The sequence below is a fragment of the Trachurus japonicus genome, chromosome 19 (genome assembly GCF_045865225.1).
Source record: "Trachurus japonicus isolate A0001 chromosome 19, Traja_1.0".
Taxonomy (NCBI): domain Eukaryota; kingdom Metazoa; phylum Chordata; class Actinopteri; order Carangiformes; family Carangidae; genus Trachurus; species Trachurus japonicus.
The window spans coordinates 23,463,233-23,477,601 of record NC_140925.1 but is presented as its reverse complement, the minus strand read 5'-3'; the positions used below and the strand labels follow the sequence as shown (position 1 = coordinate 23,477,601).

General features: G+C 43.5%; 2 protein-coding genes across 3 annotated transcripts; both read left to right on the top strand.

The window, feature by feature from the left end:
* Positions 1–263: 263 nt before the first annotated feature.
* nif3l1 (NIF3 NGG1 interacting factor 3-like 1 (S. cerevisiae)) lies at positions 264–4,550 on the top strand. 2 transcript variants are annotated; one of them, XR_015034400.1, is made up of 8 exons: positions 264–373; positions 1,139–1,755; positions 1,953–2,109; positions 3,197–3,320; positions 3,497–3,635; positions 3,928–4,011; positions 4,128–4,479; positions 4,516–4,531. XR_015034400.1 is itself a non-coding variant. In XM_085761566.1 (7 exons), the coding sequence occupies exons 2-7, from the start codon at positions 1,149–1,151 to the stop codon at positions 4,310–4,312; spliced, it is 1,296 nt and encodes a 431-aa protein (XP_085617692.1). In that variant the 5' UTR covers positions 264–373; positions 1,139–1,148; the 3' UTR covers positions 4,313–4,550. The 2 variants fall into 2 exon arrangements, 1 of the variants encoding a protein (XP_085617692.1); XM_085761566.1 differs by having other exon boundaries at positions 4,128–4,550.
* A 3,523-nt stretch (positions 4,551–8,073) lies between these two features.
* On the top strand, positions 8,074–12,671 carry tbx6 (T-box transcription factor 6). The gene is made up of 8 exons (XM_085760969.1): positions 8,074–8,143; positions 8,648–8,861; positions 9,345–9,612; positions 9,706–9,849; positions 10,184–10,254; positions 10,340–10,398; positions 10,520–10,808; positions 11,461–12,671. Exons 1-8 carry the CDS (start codon positions 8,074–8,076, stop codon positions 12,644–12,646), a joined length of 2,301 nt encoding a protein of 766 aa, XP_085617095.1. The 3' UTR covers positions 12,647–12,671.
* The last annotated feature ends 1,698 nt before the right edge of the window (positions 12,672–14,369 follow it).

Sequence of the window (14,369 nt, the reverse complement as noted above, 5' to 3'; positions counted from 1 at the left end):
CCTAGGCTACTTGTGTAATCTGACAATATTTTAATGATATGGCCTAGTTTGTTGTTTAGATTATTTTGTAAATTGACTTATTTAATCGTTATCAATCAACTTTAAGGTGAAATACTGCTGATTGTATATATTGTATATTGTAATATATCTCCAAGTGTCTCGACAGAGCTAATGAGATAAAACCATATTCACTGAAAAAGTTTATTTCCCCCGACGGAGATTTTGACCGTCCAATCAAAACACCGCTTCGAGCCACGGAAGCCGGAAGGGGACACAACTCCTCAGTAAGTGCACTTTGCTGTCGCTGTCACTCCGGGACAAATGTGTCCATCTCCGGCAGCGTGTTTGTCTCTCATGTGCAACGCCAGCGACAGTATGTTGAACTCACTGATGCACATATCGATGTGTAAATACTGTGTTTGTGATTATTGCAGCGTTAGTTCAGTGTCTCGTGGCGGCTAATGTCGGCTAACTGGTTAGCTGTGCTGTTAGCTGCTGTAGCTCTGCAGCTCTGGTTGTTGGTGTTTGACAGCAGCGCTTCATTTACTCAACACAAGAGTGGAGTGAATATAAGTAAGACCCAGAAGTCCTTACTGTCTGTCTCTTTAGATAAGACACGTAAAGATAAAACATTAGGGAGAGTTTTTCAAAGTGTAAATGTCTAGTTAAATGACTGAACAAAATCTACTTTACTTTGAATGACAGAAGCATTTGTGACAGTTTTTGATTGATTCGTTTTTACAGTGTTATAAATAAAGGTGAGCATAATCTCAAAAGCCTAATGTGAGATTTTCAGTTTGTTGTGTGCAACCAAAAGATCCTAAACAGGTGTTCATTCAGCAGTGAAACAAAACAGGGGGAAAACTGCTAATTAGAAATCAATTTATCACTCAAAAAGAAAGAAATCTGCCACTCTTTATATTAAACTAATCTCCAGTTTATCAATTTTGAGTATTTACTGTATAATGCTTACTCTGGGTGATTGATAAATGATTGAACCAATTGTCCGCTAGCTGGTTGATTAACATAAATCTGCTTTTTGGGGACGATGAACAGTCTGAAACTATGTTTGTTCTGCAGAGTGGTGTTCTCTTGGTGGTGTATTAATCGTGTTATTTCTTTTTCTTCTGTCACACAGGTCTCCACTGATGTTGACTGGATGTATGAACCTCTCTCGGACTATTTTACCGTTCACCTCCAGAGGCCTTTGTAGCAGAAGGAGCTCGATCTCATCCTCTGCTCTTGCCTCTTCTGCCTTAACTGTATCATCCATCCATCCACATCTGCCTTCAGCTGCTCACAGCGTCCTGACGAGCCGGCTAACCTCAATTCCTCTGCACCCATCTGTTCACTTCTCCTCCAGCCGGTGCCTCTCTGGTTCTGCTTGCTCCTCTGGCCCGATGGAGCTGAAGGAGGTTCTGCAGGTGCTGGAGCAGCTCGCTCCTCTGTCACTCGCCGAGTCGTGGGACAATGTCGGCCTGTTGGTCGAGCCCAGCAAATCTCGGCCGGTTAAAACCGTCCTGCTGACAAACGACCTGACCGATGCTGTCATGGAGGAAGCGTACAACATGAGCTGCGACCTCATTATCTCATATCACCCACCCTTATTTCGGCCAATCAAGCGTCTGGTCCAGAAAGATTGGAAGCAGCGATTGGCTGTCAAGGCGGTGGAGGCTGGGATCGCAATCTTCTCCCCTCACACTTCATGGGACAGTGTTAAAGGAGGGGTCAACGACTGGCTGGTGGGGGGACTCGGTAAGACGTTATTCTGGTTGGAAACTGTGCCACATACACAGGACTTATGGTATTTGCATATTTAATGAAGGCTCAAGCTAAAATGTTGTGACACTCGACGCTGACCCACCGGTCTCCTGTTCTGTCCAAGTGTCAATGTCTTGTCCATCGAGAGCTTTTTTTTCTTCCCATCTCTGGTGTCTGTCTCTGATCCTCAGGTAGAGGCCGTGTGTCGGTGCTGAGCCAGGCCCTCAGCGCCGCCTCCCACACTCACAAACTGGAGTTTACGGTCCGGAGCTCAGACGAACTGAACGCTGTCACGGAGGAACTGAAGGCTTGTGATGGTGGAACGACACCACAGTATTCAGTGAGCAGGTTGTGTAAGAGCTTTGATTGATTTCCCCTCACTCAATTGTCTCCCATTACACACAGTATGACATCAACTTTTAAACACCAGGAACCTCGAGGGGCCCAGCGCCCTGTAGGGCCCATAAAAAACCCCAGTAGTCTAATCTTTGTATGGCTGATTTATTCTGCATAAAACCCTGACTAATACTCATAGTAATGCTGTATTAGCATCAAAACAAAGTAGGCTTAATAAAAAATGATAATACATACGTAGTCAAAGAAAAAAAAGTGGAAAGGTAAGGGGGCAGGGGCCCACTTTAGTATTCTTTCAGGGGGCCCAGAATTCCTAGCAATGGCCCTGCTCAGATATCAGGTCACCTATGATCAGTTAATTTCATACCATCCATACTCCCAACAGCAGCGTGTGGACGTTTATATTCGTTTTTGTTCAAGAATCTATCGTTTTTTTCAATTTTCATTATTGGGCTCCGGACTAATTTTAAAATTGTTCTGTGGTCGCAAGTAAGTCGACCATAGACGTCTATGTGAGGGACTCTGAGGCATTTGTTCTCTGACCTGGAAAGGAACAATGCGGAAGCCGAATTTTAATTGTAAAGCGAATTTTACAATTTAAATCAAAAGGTCTAAAAAGGTAGGTAGTAAAGGTAGGTAGGTAAAAACAATAGATTCTTGAACAAAAATGAATATAAACATCCACACGCTGCAGTTGGGAGTATGAATGGTATGAAATGAACTGATCATAGGTGACCTGATATCTGAGGTAAACATTGATTACAACTGGTAATGCCCTTTAAAGTTACTTAGCATTTCGAGAGTGACCCCAGCTCGAACTCTTTCACACCGTGGATATCAAAGCCTTCAGCGCCTTCATTACAAACTGGTAGCAGCACAGTGACAACAAAGTAAAAGCTACAACTACTCTGATGAGCTCTGGTGGATTCAAACCAACTGAAAAGAGCAGAAGATAACCATCCATATTAAGCAGAGTGTGGTCAAAAGTTATGTATGGTTTTTGAATGTATAGGTTGAAACATGGTAACAGAATCTACAGAGGTCCTTTGTTTTGATGCTGTATTTACTCTTCTTCCAACAGGCCAGACAACAGTGGGATCCATGTCGGTGTTACCTGCAGTGACTCAGCGCTGACTCCCAGTGTCCACGCACTGTTACGACACACCACTCCCAGCCAGTCCCTCAGCATCCTGAAGTTAGAGAAGGTGCAGCAGCAACACTTCACTGTTATCACATAAAACCGAGAATGATGACATCCATGTTTGTTTTACAAAAAGATGGAGGAGACCAATTCTGTTCAGAGATATTAGACAAAAAGCTCTTTCAAATTCAAATTGTTTTCTATTTTTAAATTGAGCCCTCCACCCATCTCTTCCTGCAGCCCCCACTCCCAGGCCACGGCCAAGGACGGATCAGTGTTTTGGATGAGCCGGTAACCGTGGCAACAGCCATTGAGAAGATGAAGTCTCATCTGGGTCTGAGTCACCTCCGTTTGGCTCTAGGATGGGGGCAGACACTCGGTACAAACAACAAATCAGCTGCTTTATCAAACTGGCACAAGTTTAAAAAAGAGAGGAATTAAATGTTTGGTCGGATTTAGAAAGTGGAGTTTGGTTGACATGAACACCTGCAGAAGTCAGGGTCAGGATTAGTTTAAGTTGAGATGAAGTAATTAAGGCCATAAACAAACACACCAGAAGTGTAATTGTCCACACAGATGTCAGATTACTAGCTCACATATGGAGCAAGCTTTGAATGTGATAATAACCTCATTAACGTGTGAGTAGATTTAATTATTCTGGTGTTTTTCAGAGTCCTCTGTGAGATCTGCGGCTGTTTGTGCTGGATCAGGAGCTTCAGTCCTGTCGGGGGTCAAGGCAGACCTCTACATCACAGGTAGAGCTGTTAACTAAAACAGTCCTGTTAGTTTACATACAGTATATAGTGGTTGTACATGAGGGGTATTTACCTGCAACTTTATTACCTGATGTTACAATGTGTCCATTTCCCAGGTGAGATGTCCCACCATGAAGTGCTGGACGCTGTGGCGAAGGGAACCAGCGTCCTCCTCAGCGATCACAGCAACAGCGAGCGAGGCTTCCTGGCTGTGTTCAGGGAGAGGCTGGCTGTGCGTCTTCCTGACAGTGTCACTGTGGTGGTGTCGAAGGCTGACAGGGACCCTCTGGAGGTGGTCTGACCTGAAACATTAAGCTTTGTCGGGTGAATTGGGAATGTTTTGATCAGAGAAACACAAAAATAGCAATGCGCACTCTGTAATTTGTGTGAAATTGTCTTCTATTCAAGCTTTTTATGTAAAGCATCAACATTAAACTGCCTCATTTAATGACTGAAAGTGCTTCCTTGGTACATGTTGTACTATTTATAACGTGTTTCTGGCAGGATCTTAATAAAATTGGACCCTGGTTGATCAAAAAAATGGACTGAAGCATGTAATCTGTAATCTGATTTCATGTATGCATCAGATTTATTTATTGACAGCACAATCCTGATAATCAGTGACATCAAGTGTGCCCTTCACCGGTAAGGAGAGGGAATTTAAGCGTCCACACATTTTCCCTAAATGAAACCGATTTTGCATCACGCGCTTAGGACAACAAAAAGTAATCCTCATCAGATTAAAAGCCTTGTGATTTCATCACTAACCTGCTTGAGAAAAAACAGACAAGATGCTGTTGTGTGCTGATTCAAACGGGGACATCTGTGCCCGATCCAAGCAGACAATCTTTTTTGTAAAATTTAAAGACAAATACTTTTTATTGTATCTTCTAGATTTTGAATTAAGGAAGAACAAGTGTTTTGTGTGACATGACCTTTAGACCTCGGTGAGCAAATAAAGGTGGACATCAAACCACTTAGCACGTAGATGTCAAAGAGCAGGCCTGTGCTAATGCTTAATCCACTGTCAACACCACACACCGCAAAAAAACAAAACAAGTAACAATCCTCATTATCGGCTGTAACTGAACCTGGCGCAACACACCTGTCAGCTCGTAAAAACATTAAGAGACGTCACACACACCTCGCCGCCCCCCCCCATCTAGGTAATGACCTTTCTCTCAGTGTGGCGTTCACACCTCCACTTCCCCTCGCTCCCCTCCGGCTTTTATCCTGTCCCCAGCACACACACGTACACAAATGGAGAAGGAAAACAACAACTAGAACAACATTTATACTTTGCTCCCTGTAAAGTGACCCCAGCTGTCACTGCTATATGGGCAGGAATGTCTGAACAGGTAGATTTAGGGGGGTGTTAGTTTGTTTTACAATCAATTTGAGAGTTTTTTTGTTTTTTTTGTAGCTCTTTTCTAAGTATTGATCTACAGGCAGACACCGTTTATCCACACAGAGATGAAGCCACACAGTTCAGTAGTTGAGAAGCCTCTAATCTTGATGTAATGGTAATCCTCTGCTAAACGGCCTCTATGGTCTGATGACACATCCTCCTACAGCTCTCAGATTACTGCTGCCACTTCCATATTACAGTTTAATGTTGATCTCTGCTGGCCATCAACTGACTTCAAGGAATTTGAGCTAAAGCAACAAAATCAAGATTGAAATCCTTCTGACAAAGAAGCTGCCAAAAAGACACAAAGAAAGAAGATCAGTTATGTTGGATCTTAAACTGTGTTACAGCTGTTTGCATCCATGAACAGACAAGCATTTATATTAAATTATATTTATTATATATTTCTGATCCACTACATCTCAGAGTGAAATTTATATGTTAAGTTATGTTTATTTATTTGATATGGACATCACAAATACATTGAGACTGTTCCAGTGGACAGACCAGATGCTTTGCTTGGGTGTGTTTAGCACATGTGCTAATTTTCAACACCAGTCCATAGGCGGCTATTCTAAAAGCACAGAGCATGTATCAACAGTATGAGATAGAACCAAGTGCATGACACAACATCGCAATAGTAGCATACTAAAAAAATACAGAGCACAAGATCAATGAAAGGAGATTGAGCAAACAGAAATCGTAATCGTAACAGTAATAATAGTAACAATGAGAAAGTCCATATCTATACATGTGGGCATTGTTGTTTTGCTTTTAGCCATGCTTTTAGTCCTCTGTTAAAAGAGTTTGTATCCGTCTCCAGTGTTTGTGCATAATGGTTCCCAACCTGTGGGCCAACAAATCATTTACACAACATGAAAATTGTGGTGAAAAGAACAAAACAAAACAAAACAAAACCAGATTATAATTGATATTTTATTTTTTAAATAAATAGGTCTTTAAAAATGATTAAAACTCCATTGTTTTCTCTCATATTGTGGTAATGAATAATCACAGTGATAAGACAATGATAGGAACTTACATTGTCGCCGCTGCTGCTCATTATATTTTGTCTGATTGCAAGCTAATCTATGGGGTCCAGTTGAGTCCAGTTGGATCCAAATCAAGTGGACCCTGAGTTCAAAAAGGTTGGGAACACTCATGTAAATAATAATAATCCAACACCAAGAGAACTTTGAAATGATTTTTCCTGTAACATTTGTGTTGTTTTAATTCAGTGATTTTTTTTTTCTGCAGGAAGTTTTCTCACTACTGGTACTGATACTTTCATTGAAGTGAGGGATCTGTAGACCCACCTGCTCAACTTGTCTGCTACTATCACCAGTCGTGTGTTTGTGTTGTGTTTTACTGTGGGGACAGGGATAAAAGCCCTGTCCTCTCTTGGGACAGAAGAATTGAGTCACTCCGTGTCTCTAGCACTGAAGTGATTTGGGTCATTCTCGTCCCGATTTATCTGTAATACTGAGCTCATGCCTTAATCCAAACCTACATACAAACTTCTAGACACTTGTGTTTGTGTTGTGGCCAAATTGCTGCGTCTCCCTCCTCCTCCAGCTTCATTCAGGCCGACTCCCTGCAGTGAAGCACTAACAGGCAGACTGCTGAGAGGAAGAGACATGTCATCAAGTCATCAAACAGCCACAGGGGAGCTGCCAGTAAACTACCAGATTTATGTGGATATGAGAGTCACTTGAAACCTGAGAAACATTTACGAGAATGATCACATTCTTAGGAAAGTATCAACGCCACAAAGTAAAAACACTCAATTACAAGACAAAGTCCTGAAACAAACAAAATGGCACTATAATTAGTAGATTATTTAATTCTTCAATGTTTGATGTGTAATATTAAACTCAGGATGGAGCAGTTTTTAACTACTATTTAATAATTAAACAAATAGCAATACATAACGTTTTCATATTTTGCTTGTAAAATGCCAACCCTGCAGAGTCTAAAATAACAACTGTTTATTCAGTAAGGGTCAGTTAGTATGTTTTTTCTTTCCTTTTCTGGTTCTAAAGGTTCTAAAATAGGAAAACACTTAATTTATTATTAAAACATAGTTGTAGAATAATTGTTATGAAGTAATTTGCCCTCACGTGGAGTGGAAAAGAATTACAAAAACATGAAATGAAAATATTACAGTACAAATAAGTCAAGGTGCTCAGTCTAGCTCTACCTAAATAAAATTAATCACATTAGTGAAGCAAACTGAGCTCTACTTTTCTACTCTCCTTGTGATCAGTGTTTGTGTAGCTGAGTGGGGACATAAGGGAAGATGAGGGGCCGGGGGGAGAAACTCAGGGGCAAATGAGGAGCTATGTGAAGATGGGACCATTTGGCCACAAAAGTGTGAAGCCTCACACACCTATTTAACCGAGTAAGTCAGCAGTGTGAGCATTTGTAGCATAGGACGACCAAAGGACAGGAGCAGAAACAAAGACAAGGACAGAACTGGAAGTTTTAAAGAAGAGGACTCAACAGAGGGACAACGGACACTTTGTTAGCTGCAGACAGCTGAAGTGAAACTGTAGAGGAGACACAAGGAAGGAAGAAAGAGTCACAGGGTGAAATGCTCCTTTGCAGCAGGTGAAGAGAACAAGTGAAAGGACAAACTCTGACAAGGAAGGACAATGCTAAGTGTGGAGATGTACCCCAGTCTGGCTCTGGGGCCACAGAGGATCGGAGACTGCTTCTACAGAGGTAAGAGAGAAAGAGAAAGAGTTAATGAGATTTAATTCTTTTTAAAAGTTTGTGTCAAAATGTATGAATAATTGGGGTGTCATGTAGCTCAGAGCAGGCCCCCCATATACAGAGATTATGGCCCTGCTCTATCCACCGGCCTTTTGCTGCATGTCGTTCTCCACATTTCCTGTCTCTCTATGTCTATATAAAGCCCCAAAAATATCCTTAAAAAAAGTATGAATAATTATATTCAAAGATTTAAAGTAAAAGTGCATCTCAACATTCTTGCCCATTAAGGTCTCTTTAAAAGAACAACCACTGTGTCTGTTAGGAGCTGGAGGCCGGAGTTGGAGAAACAAAATTGTAGCTCAGAAATTCAGTGTTTATAATTTAGAAATTAATTAAATTAAACATTAAACACTGATTAACTCAGTTCTGGTAAAGCCTATAACAGATATTACTTTCTTATCTCTGAATATGCACGTACGTCTTTAAATGTTTACTTTGTAACTTTGATCTCAGAGCGAGAGGCCCCTGCCCACATGCCACTGTTCCCTCCGGCCTGTGACGCTGCAGCCAAAGCCCTGCCCCAGAGGCTGCTGGCCCCTCCCCCTGCCCCCAACAACCCCACGGGCAAAACCCAAAAAGATGAGGTGAAGATGGACCTGGAGAACGCATCACTATGGAAACAGTTCAGCTCGGTGGGCACGGAGATGATCATCACGAAGAAGGGCAGGTGAGGGAAGAAAGTAAAATGCAGTTTGTGCGTGCAGAGTGTGCGGCATCTGGCCCTTGACCTTTAAAGGGATAGTTCACCCAAAATTCAAATTTCACTCATTATCTACTCACCCTCATGTCAACTAAGAGCTGTGAGAAGTTTCAGAGTTATCCGTGCCTTCTCTGAGTTACGGGGGTTACTCTTCAATAAGAGGGACATTACAGACGAGCAGTATGGAGGTATTTGGATGTTTTTTGGTGTGTCTTTTTGGACGAAGAAAGTTGGTATCCATTGACAACCATTATATGGACAAATACTGCTGCGCGGACCCCCCCGTAACTCAGAGAAGGCACGGAGGACTCTGAAACTTCTCTTAGTTGACATGAGGGTGAGTAGATAATGAGTGAAATTTGAATTTTGGGTGAGCTATCCCTTTAACTTCCTTTTGGTTCTTTGTTTTGATGTGTTTTATAACTTTCTCCACTCTCCTCACTTTCCCAGACGAATGTTTCCCGGGCTGAGGCTGAAGCTGTCGGGCCTGAATCCATCTCTCCGTTACATCCTCCTCCTGGACATCATCCCCGTGGACAACTCCCGCTATCGTTTCCAAGGCGGCGGCTGGCAGGCTGTGGGCAGCGCAGAAGCACGGCTACCCGACCGGGTGTTCATCCACCCGGATTCCCCGGCCACAGGCGCTCACTGGCAGAGCCGCACCATCTCCTTCCACTTTGCAAAGCTCACCAACAACACACTGGACTCCCAGGGACATGTAAGCACCGCAGACTGACAGACGGTACAAGATCTTCATTGTCGAGTCTGTGTTGCATTTAGTGCCAACTTTTTTACTCTTTTTAACTTCTAGATCATCCTCCACTCGCTGCATCGCTACCAGCCCAGGATTCATGTGATTGAAGCCAGAGATGTGCTGAGGTGGGGAGGAGGGCAACACTCCTTTGTTTTCCCAGAGACCCAGTTCATCACAGTAACCGCCTACCAGAACAACAAGGTACCTTCATCAAAAACAAAGGATTTAAAGATTATAAGTGTGCACAACCCAAGAATCTGGAGATATAGTATTATGTATATTTAAAACTATGACCCCAAATGATGCAGTCTGGACTGGACATGATCCGATTACACGATTACAGCACTATAAGAGGAAATCATCAAGAAATCTTCAGATATCATCCAGAAGAACTTAAACGACGTCTCCAGATTCTTTGAGTTTTGTCACAGTGATAGAAATAAATCCAGCTCAGGATTTGTTCCTACCAATATCTCAAGGATCCATGACCATATCTCTTTCTCATAATAGACCCTTTTGTTTTTATTGTTTTCAGATCACAGAGCTGAAGATCAACGCCAACCCTTTCGCCAAAGGCTTCCGCGAGGACGGCATGAACAGCAAAAAGTAAAATACCCACACAGAAACTCACATGTACGGATGGAAACCCCTCACGTTGTTGGTAATCCTAACTCCTTATTTTCCTTTGCAGACAAAGAGATGCAAGACAGAAGCGCAAAATATCAGTCCTGACAGAAACCCTGGATATTGGTAAGTGTGACAACCAGTCACATCACCTGAAATCATTCGTTTGGATCTCTTCTTTGTTGTTGGTAGAACTGCTCCCTGGCTGCTACTGAAACATCTCCACCTCTCCATCTGTCTCTCTCAGTTAACTGCGACCCATGCGACTCCACTGAGCTTCTGCCGCAGCCTGACGTCACCACCGGCTCCACCACCGACCTGCAGGCCCTGGCTCTGGCCTCTCTGCCCCCGCTGCCTAATCCCTCCTGCGGGTACAGACCAGAGGAGGCCTCCTATCAAAACACGCTGGTCCCAGAGCAGCCGCTAGACCTCGGTCAGGCGTTCATGGCCTCCCAGATGTCTGACATCAGCATCTCCATGGCCAATGGGATGCAGAACACATCAGGAAGCGACGTGGGGAACGGTATAATTGAAAGGTGGGTGTGTGATGTATGAGGATCCATTGTTATACACAGGGCCGTTGTATAGGGGAGAAAGGTGATGATAACTCTAGGGGCCCAGCGCCCAGTGGGGCCCATAAAAAACCCCAGTAGTCTAATCTTTGTATGACTGATTTATTCTGCATAAGACCCTGACTAATGGCGCTTTTCCACTAGCGCGGTACGGCACAGAACGGCACGCTTTTTTTGCTTTTCCATTAGCCCTAGTACCTGGTACCAGGTACTATTTTTAGTGCCCCCTCGGCCCTGGTTCCAAGCGAGCCGAAGCGATACTAAAACGTGACGTCAGCCGACTGCCTTCCACTGATTGGACAGAACGTGGAAGAGTGTGAGCGCTACATCCGACATGACAATCAAACCCGAAATTTGCCGTGCCGTGAAAGTGTAGTGGAAAAGCGCCATAATACTAATGCTGCATTAGCATCAAAACAAAGTAGGCTAAATAAAAAATGATAACACATACGTAGTCTAAGAAAAGAAAAGTGGAAAAGTCAGGGGTTGGGGGACCACGGTAGAATTCTTTCAGGGGGCCCAGAATTCCTAGCAACGGCCCTGCTTATACACCAGAGGAAGAGTTTAACCCTCAGGTTGAATCTGATATATTGTTATTTCATTTTTTCCTCCACAGATCAGACACTATGGGTGATCCAGCTTATACCTCCTCCTTCCCCTCCCTCCCCGTCCCAGACCCCTCAAACACATCCAATCCTCAGCCCTCCATCCCTCCTATCGACTACCCCTCCATCCTCTCCTCCTCGCCCACGCTCTCCTCCTCCCCCACCACCACTCCCTCTCTGCAGCAGACCTCCTTCACCTTCCCCACTCCGCCTCCTTCCAACTCCTCCTCGCCACAGCCCCTCCTCTCCTCCTCCACCTCCTCCTCTCCCTCAGGCAACACCTACCACGCCATCCCAGAGACCATCAGCCCCCATGCGACTGGGGACGCCTCCTTCCCCGCCCCACCTTCTGCTTGCCAGTCCGGTCTGCAGGGCCAAATGTCAGCTCACCCTCTGCTCAGCCAGCCCACTCAGGCCCTGCAGGTTGAACCCATCAGCAGTGGAAATAATTCACCCAGCGATCAAAGCTCAGCATCGTTTATCTATCCAAACATCCTGTCTGTGAATCCTGACCCTGCTCCCGTTGTTGCTCAACCGCACCCCAACCAAAACCAACCACCAGCTCCCAATGGTCCATGCTCCCTCCCCACCCCTGGTGCCCCCACGTCCTTCACCTTGCCCTCTGTGCCTCCACATATGCAGAATTTCCATTTTCCAAATGTATCTCCCAGCCCTGCTCATCCCGCCTTGCACCTCCAGAATCTGAGCCACCAAGCCCAGGCTCCCTCCCTTGCTGCTGCCTTCCCTCCCTCCTCCTTCACTCACCCACCATCCTCCCTTCCTCACCCTCCTTTCCAGGCCTCCTCTTGCTTCCAGCAGTCCATCTCCTCTGCTCCCCCGCTCCCACAGACGGCCCATCCTCAAAACTTCCCCAATCCTTCTGCGTCCTCCTCCACCTCCTCCCCGTACCCTCCGATGGAACTAGGTGGCATCCCTCAGTTCAACCCACCCGCCCCCTATCGTCCAGAAATGGTACTGCACCACCCGTCTCTTCTCCCTCAGCTGGATCCATCTCTTCCCTCCTCCACACCTCCTCCAGCCCTCTACCCGGCCTTTCCATCCTACCCCCTCCGCCTGTGTCAGGATCCCCACCCGTCTCTCTCCATCCCTTTCAGACATCTGTACAGACAGCACCAACACGGCCACGCCCACCCCCAGGGGTCCTACCTGGACATGAGCACAAGACCTATGTTTTAAAGTGCAGCATTGTTAACGTTGATAAAATGTTTTGGCCTGATAGCGCTTTTAGGGGTTTTCAGCAATTTGTAGTATTAGTTCCAGTAGCCTAGAGTACTGAGTGTGTGTGTGAGGGACTTCCTATGAACTGAGCTGATAAACTGATAAATGAGATTAATCCAGGTTTGTAAATATCTGTTGAAGATTTTCTTTTCAAATATCCATTCCAGTGTGAAGAATAAAACCATATCTTTTCAAGGCCTTTGTCGTTCAGTGCTTTTTCTGCTGAAAACAATTCAAACAAGTAGCCTAGTATATTTCTACTCAAAATGACCAAAAGTTGAGTTTTTATAAACTTAAGAAGAATTCAACAGTCATCTGTTAAAGAAATGTTTGATATCTTATGAATCTTGTGATCAGATTGTGAGCTAATTACTATTGCTACTTAGCCAGAATTAGCATCAACAGCTCTTTAGCTTCTTTGTTACTATTGTCTTTGTGAATTCACAAAGCATATTTCTGGTAACAGCTCCTATCAAATTAAAGTAGCCTATGGTTGTATCAGCCAATAGCTACAATAAGGGACACATGGCTAGATAACTGGTGAGTTAGCTACCTTGTTTTATTCTTTATGCAAGTAAAGCTATAGGATGTTAAATTAAGTTAAACAATTGCTTCATATCAAATGTAGCGATATGAGACTGGTATCAATCTTCTCATCTGTTTCCCAAAAATGTCAAACACCCTCTCACATAAATGCTGGCTAACATAGCCTATCCACCACAAATTTTGAAAACCTGTCACATCTTTTGGTCTATCACCCCTCTCAAATCCGTCCCCTGACCTTGCTCTCTTCTACAATGATCTTTAACTATTATGAATAATTTTGAAGTTATCTAACACTTAAGATCATAGGGCAGATACAACACTGTTTTTTTTTCTCTTTTTATCAGATTGTTTTAAATGCATCAGACTTACATTAATTCTTGATAAACTTGAGAATCTAAGTGTCCTCAATCCTTCAGTTATGAAACTGAGAAATGGTTCAACCATCATTTTGTGGTTAGTATTTTCATGCCTGTTTGTCAGCAATAGTGTCGGCACAGCAAAGATTTAGGTGGTGTTAAAGGACTCTGTCGGTCGGGTCAGAGAAACATGACAAGCAGTTGGCAGTTAATCATTTCCTCTTCTTTGCTGCTTTGACACCCACCACCGCTTTGACACCCGCTCTACTGAGCTCTGTGGAGTCATTTGCTTTGTATGTTAGGTGTCCTCGTTTCTCTCTGGGTCACAGAGGCATTCTTTAAATTATATAGTCCTTGGCTTATTGGGGTTTTGTATTTGAATTGACAAAAAGCTTGTGGAAAAATGTTAATATAATATATATATAATACGTACCTTTAAAAAAAATCTTTTAATCTGTAATTGCTCACTCCAGACAACTGTTTTTAACTCTTGTTTTTAACCTTTTTTTCTTTTTTGGTTGCTCTTGTAGCACTTTGAGATTTTTTGGTAGCCTAAATATAAAGTGCGTTACAAATAAAATGTATTATTATTATTATTATTGTTAATATCATTCACTGTATTGGAGTACAAGTCAAACCATAAATGCAACAAGGTGAAAGCTGAGGATTGCATTTTAACCATTTATCGAAGGGACACCCATATGAATCTTTGTCTACAATTTACATACCATCAACAAACAAGGCGGAAAAAGCAAAGATCCAACAGTGGTCAAATGTTT

Bases quoted from the DNA above. Each gene is read 5' to 3' on its own strand.
- tbx6 (XM_085760969.1), top strand. From the start codon at position 8,074: ATGCTAAGTGTGGAGATGTACCCCAGTCTGGCTCTGGGGCCACAGAGG. The intron at 8,862-9,344 runs GTGAGGGAAGAA...TCACTTTCCCAG, and splicing joins ATCATCACGAAGAAGGGCAG to ACGAATGTTTCCCGGGCTGA. The intron at 10,255-10,339 runs GTAAAATACCCA...TTTCCTTTGCAG, and splicing joins GACGGCATGAACAGCAAAAA to ACAAAGAGATGCAAGACAGA.
- nif3l1 (XM_085761566.1), top strand. From the start codon at position 1,149: ATGTTGACTGGATGTATGAACCTCTCTCGGACTATTTTACCGTTCACC. The intron at 2,110-3,196 runs GTTGTGTAAGAG...TTCTTCCAACAG, and splicing joins CCACAGTATTCAGTGAGCAG to GCCAGACAACAGTGGGATCC. The intron at 4,012-4,127 runs GTAGAGCTGTTA...TCCATTTCCCAG, and splicing joins GGCAGACCTCTACATCACAG to GTGAGATGTCCCACCATGAA.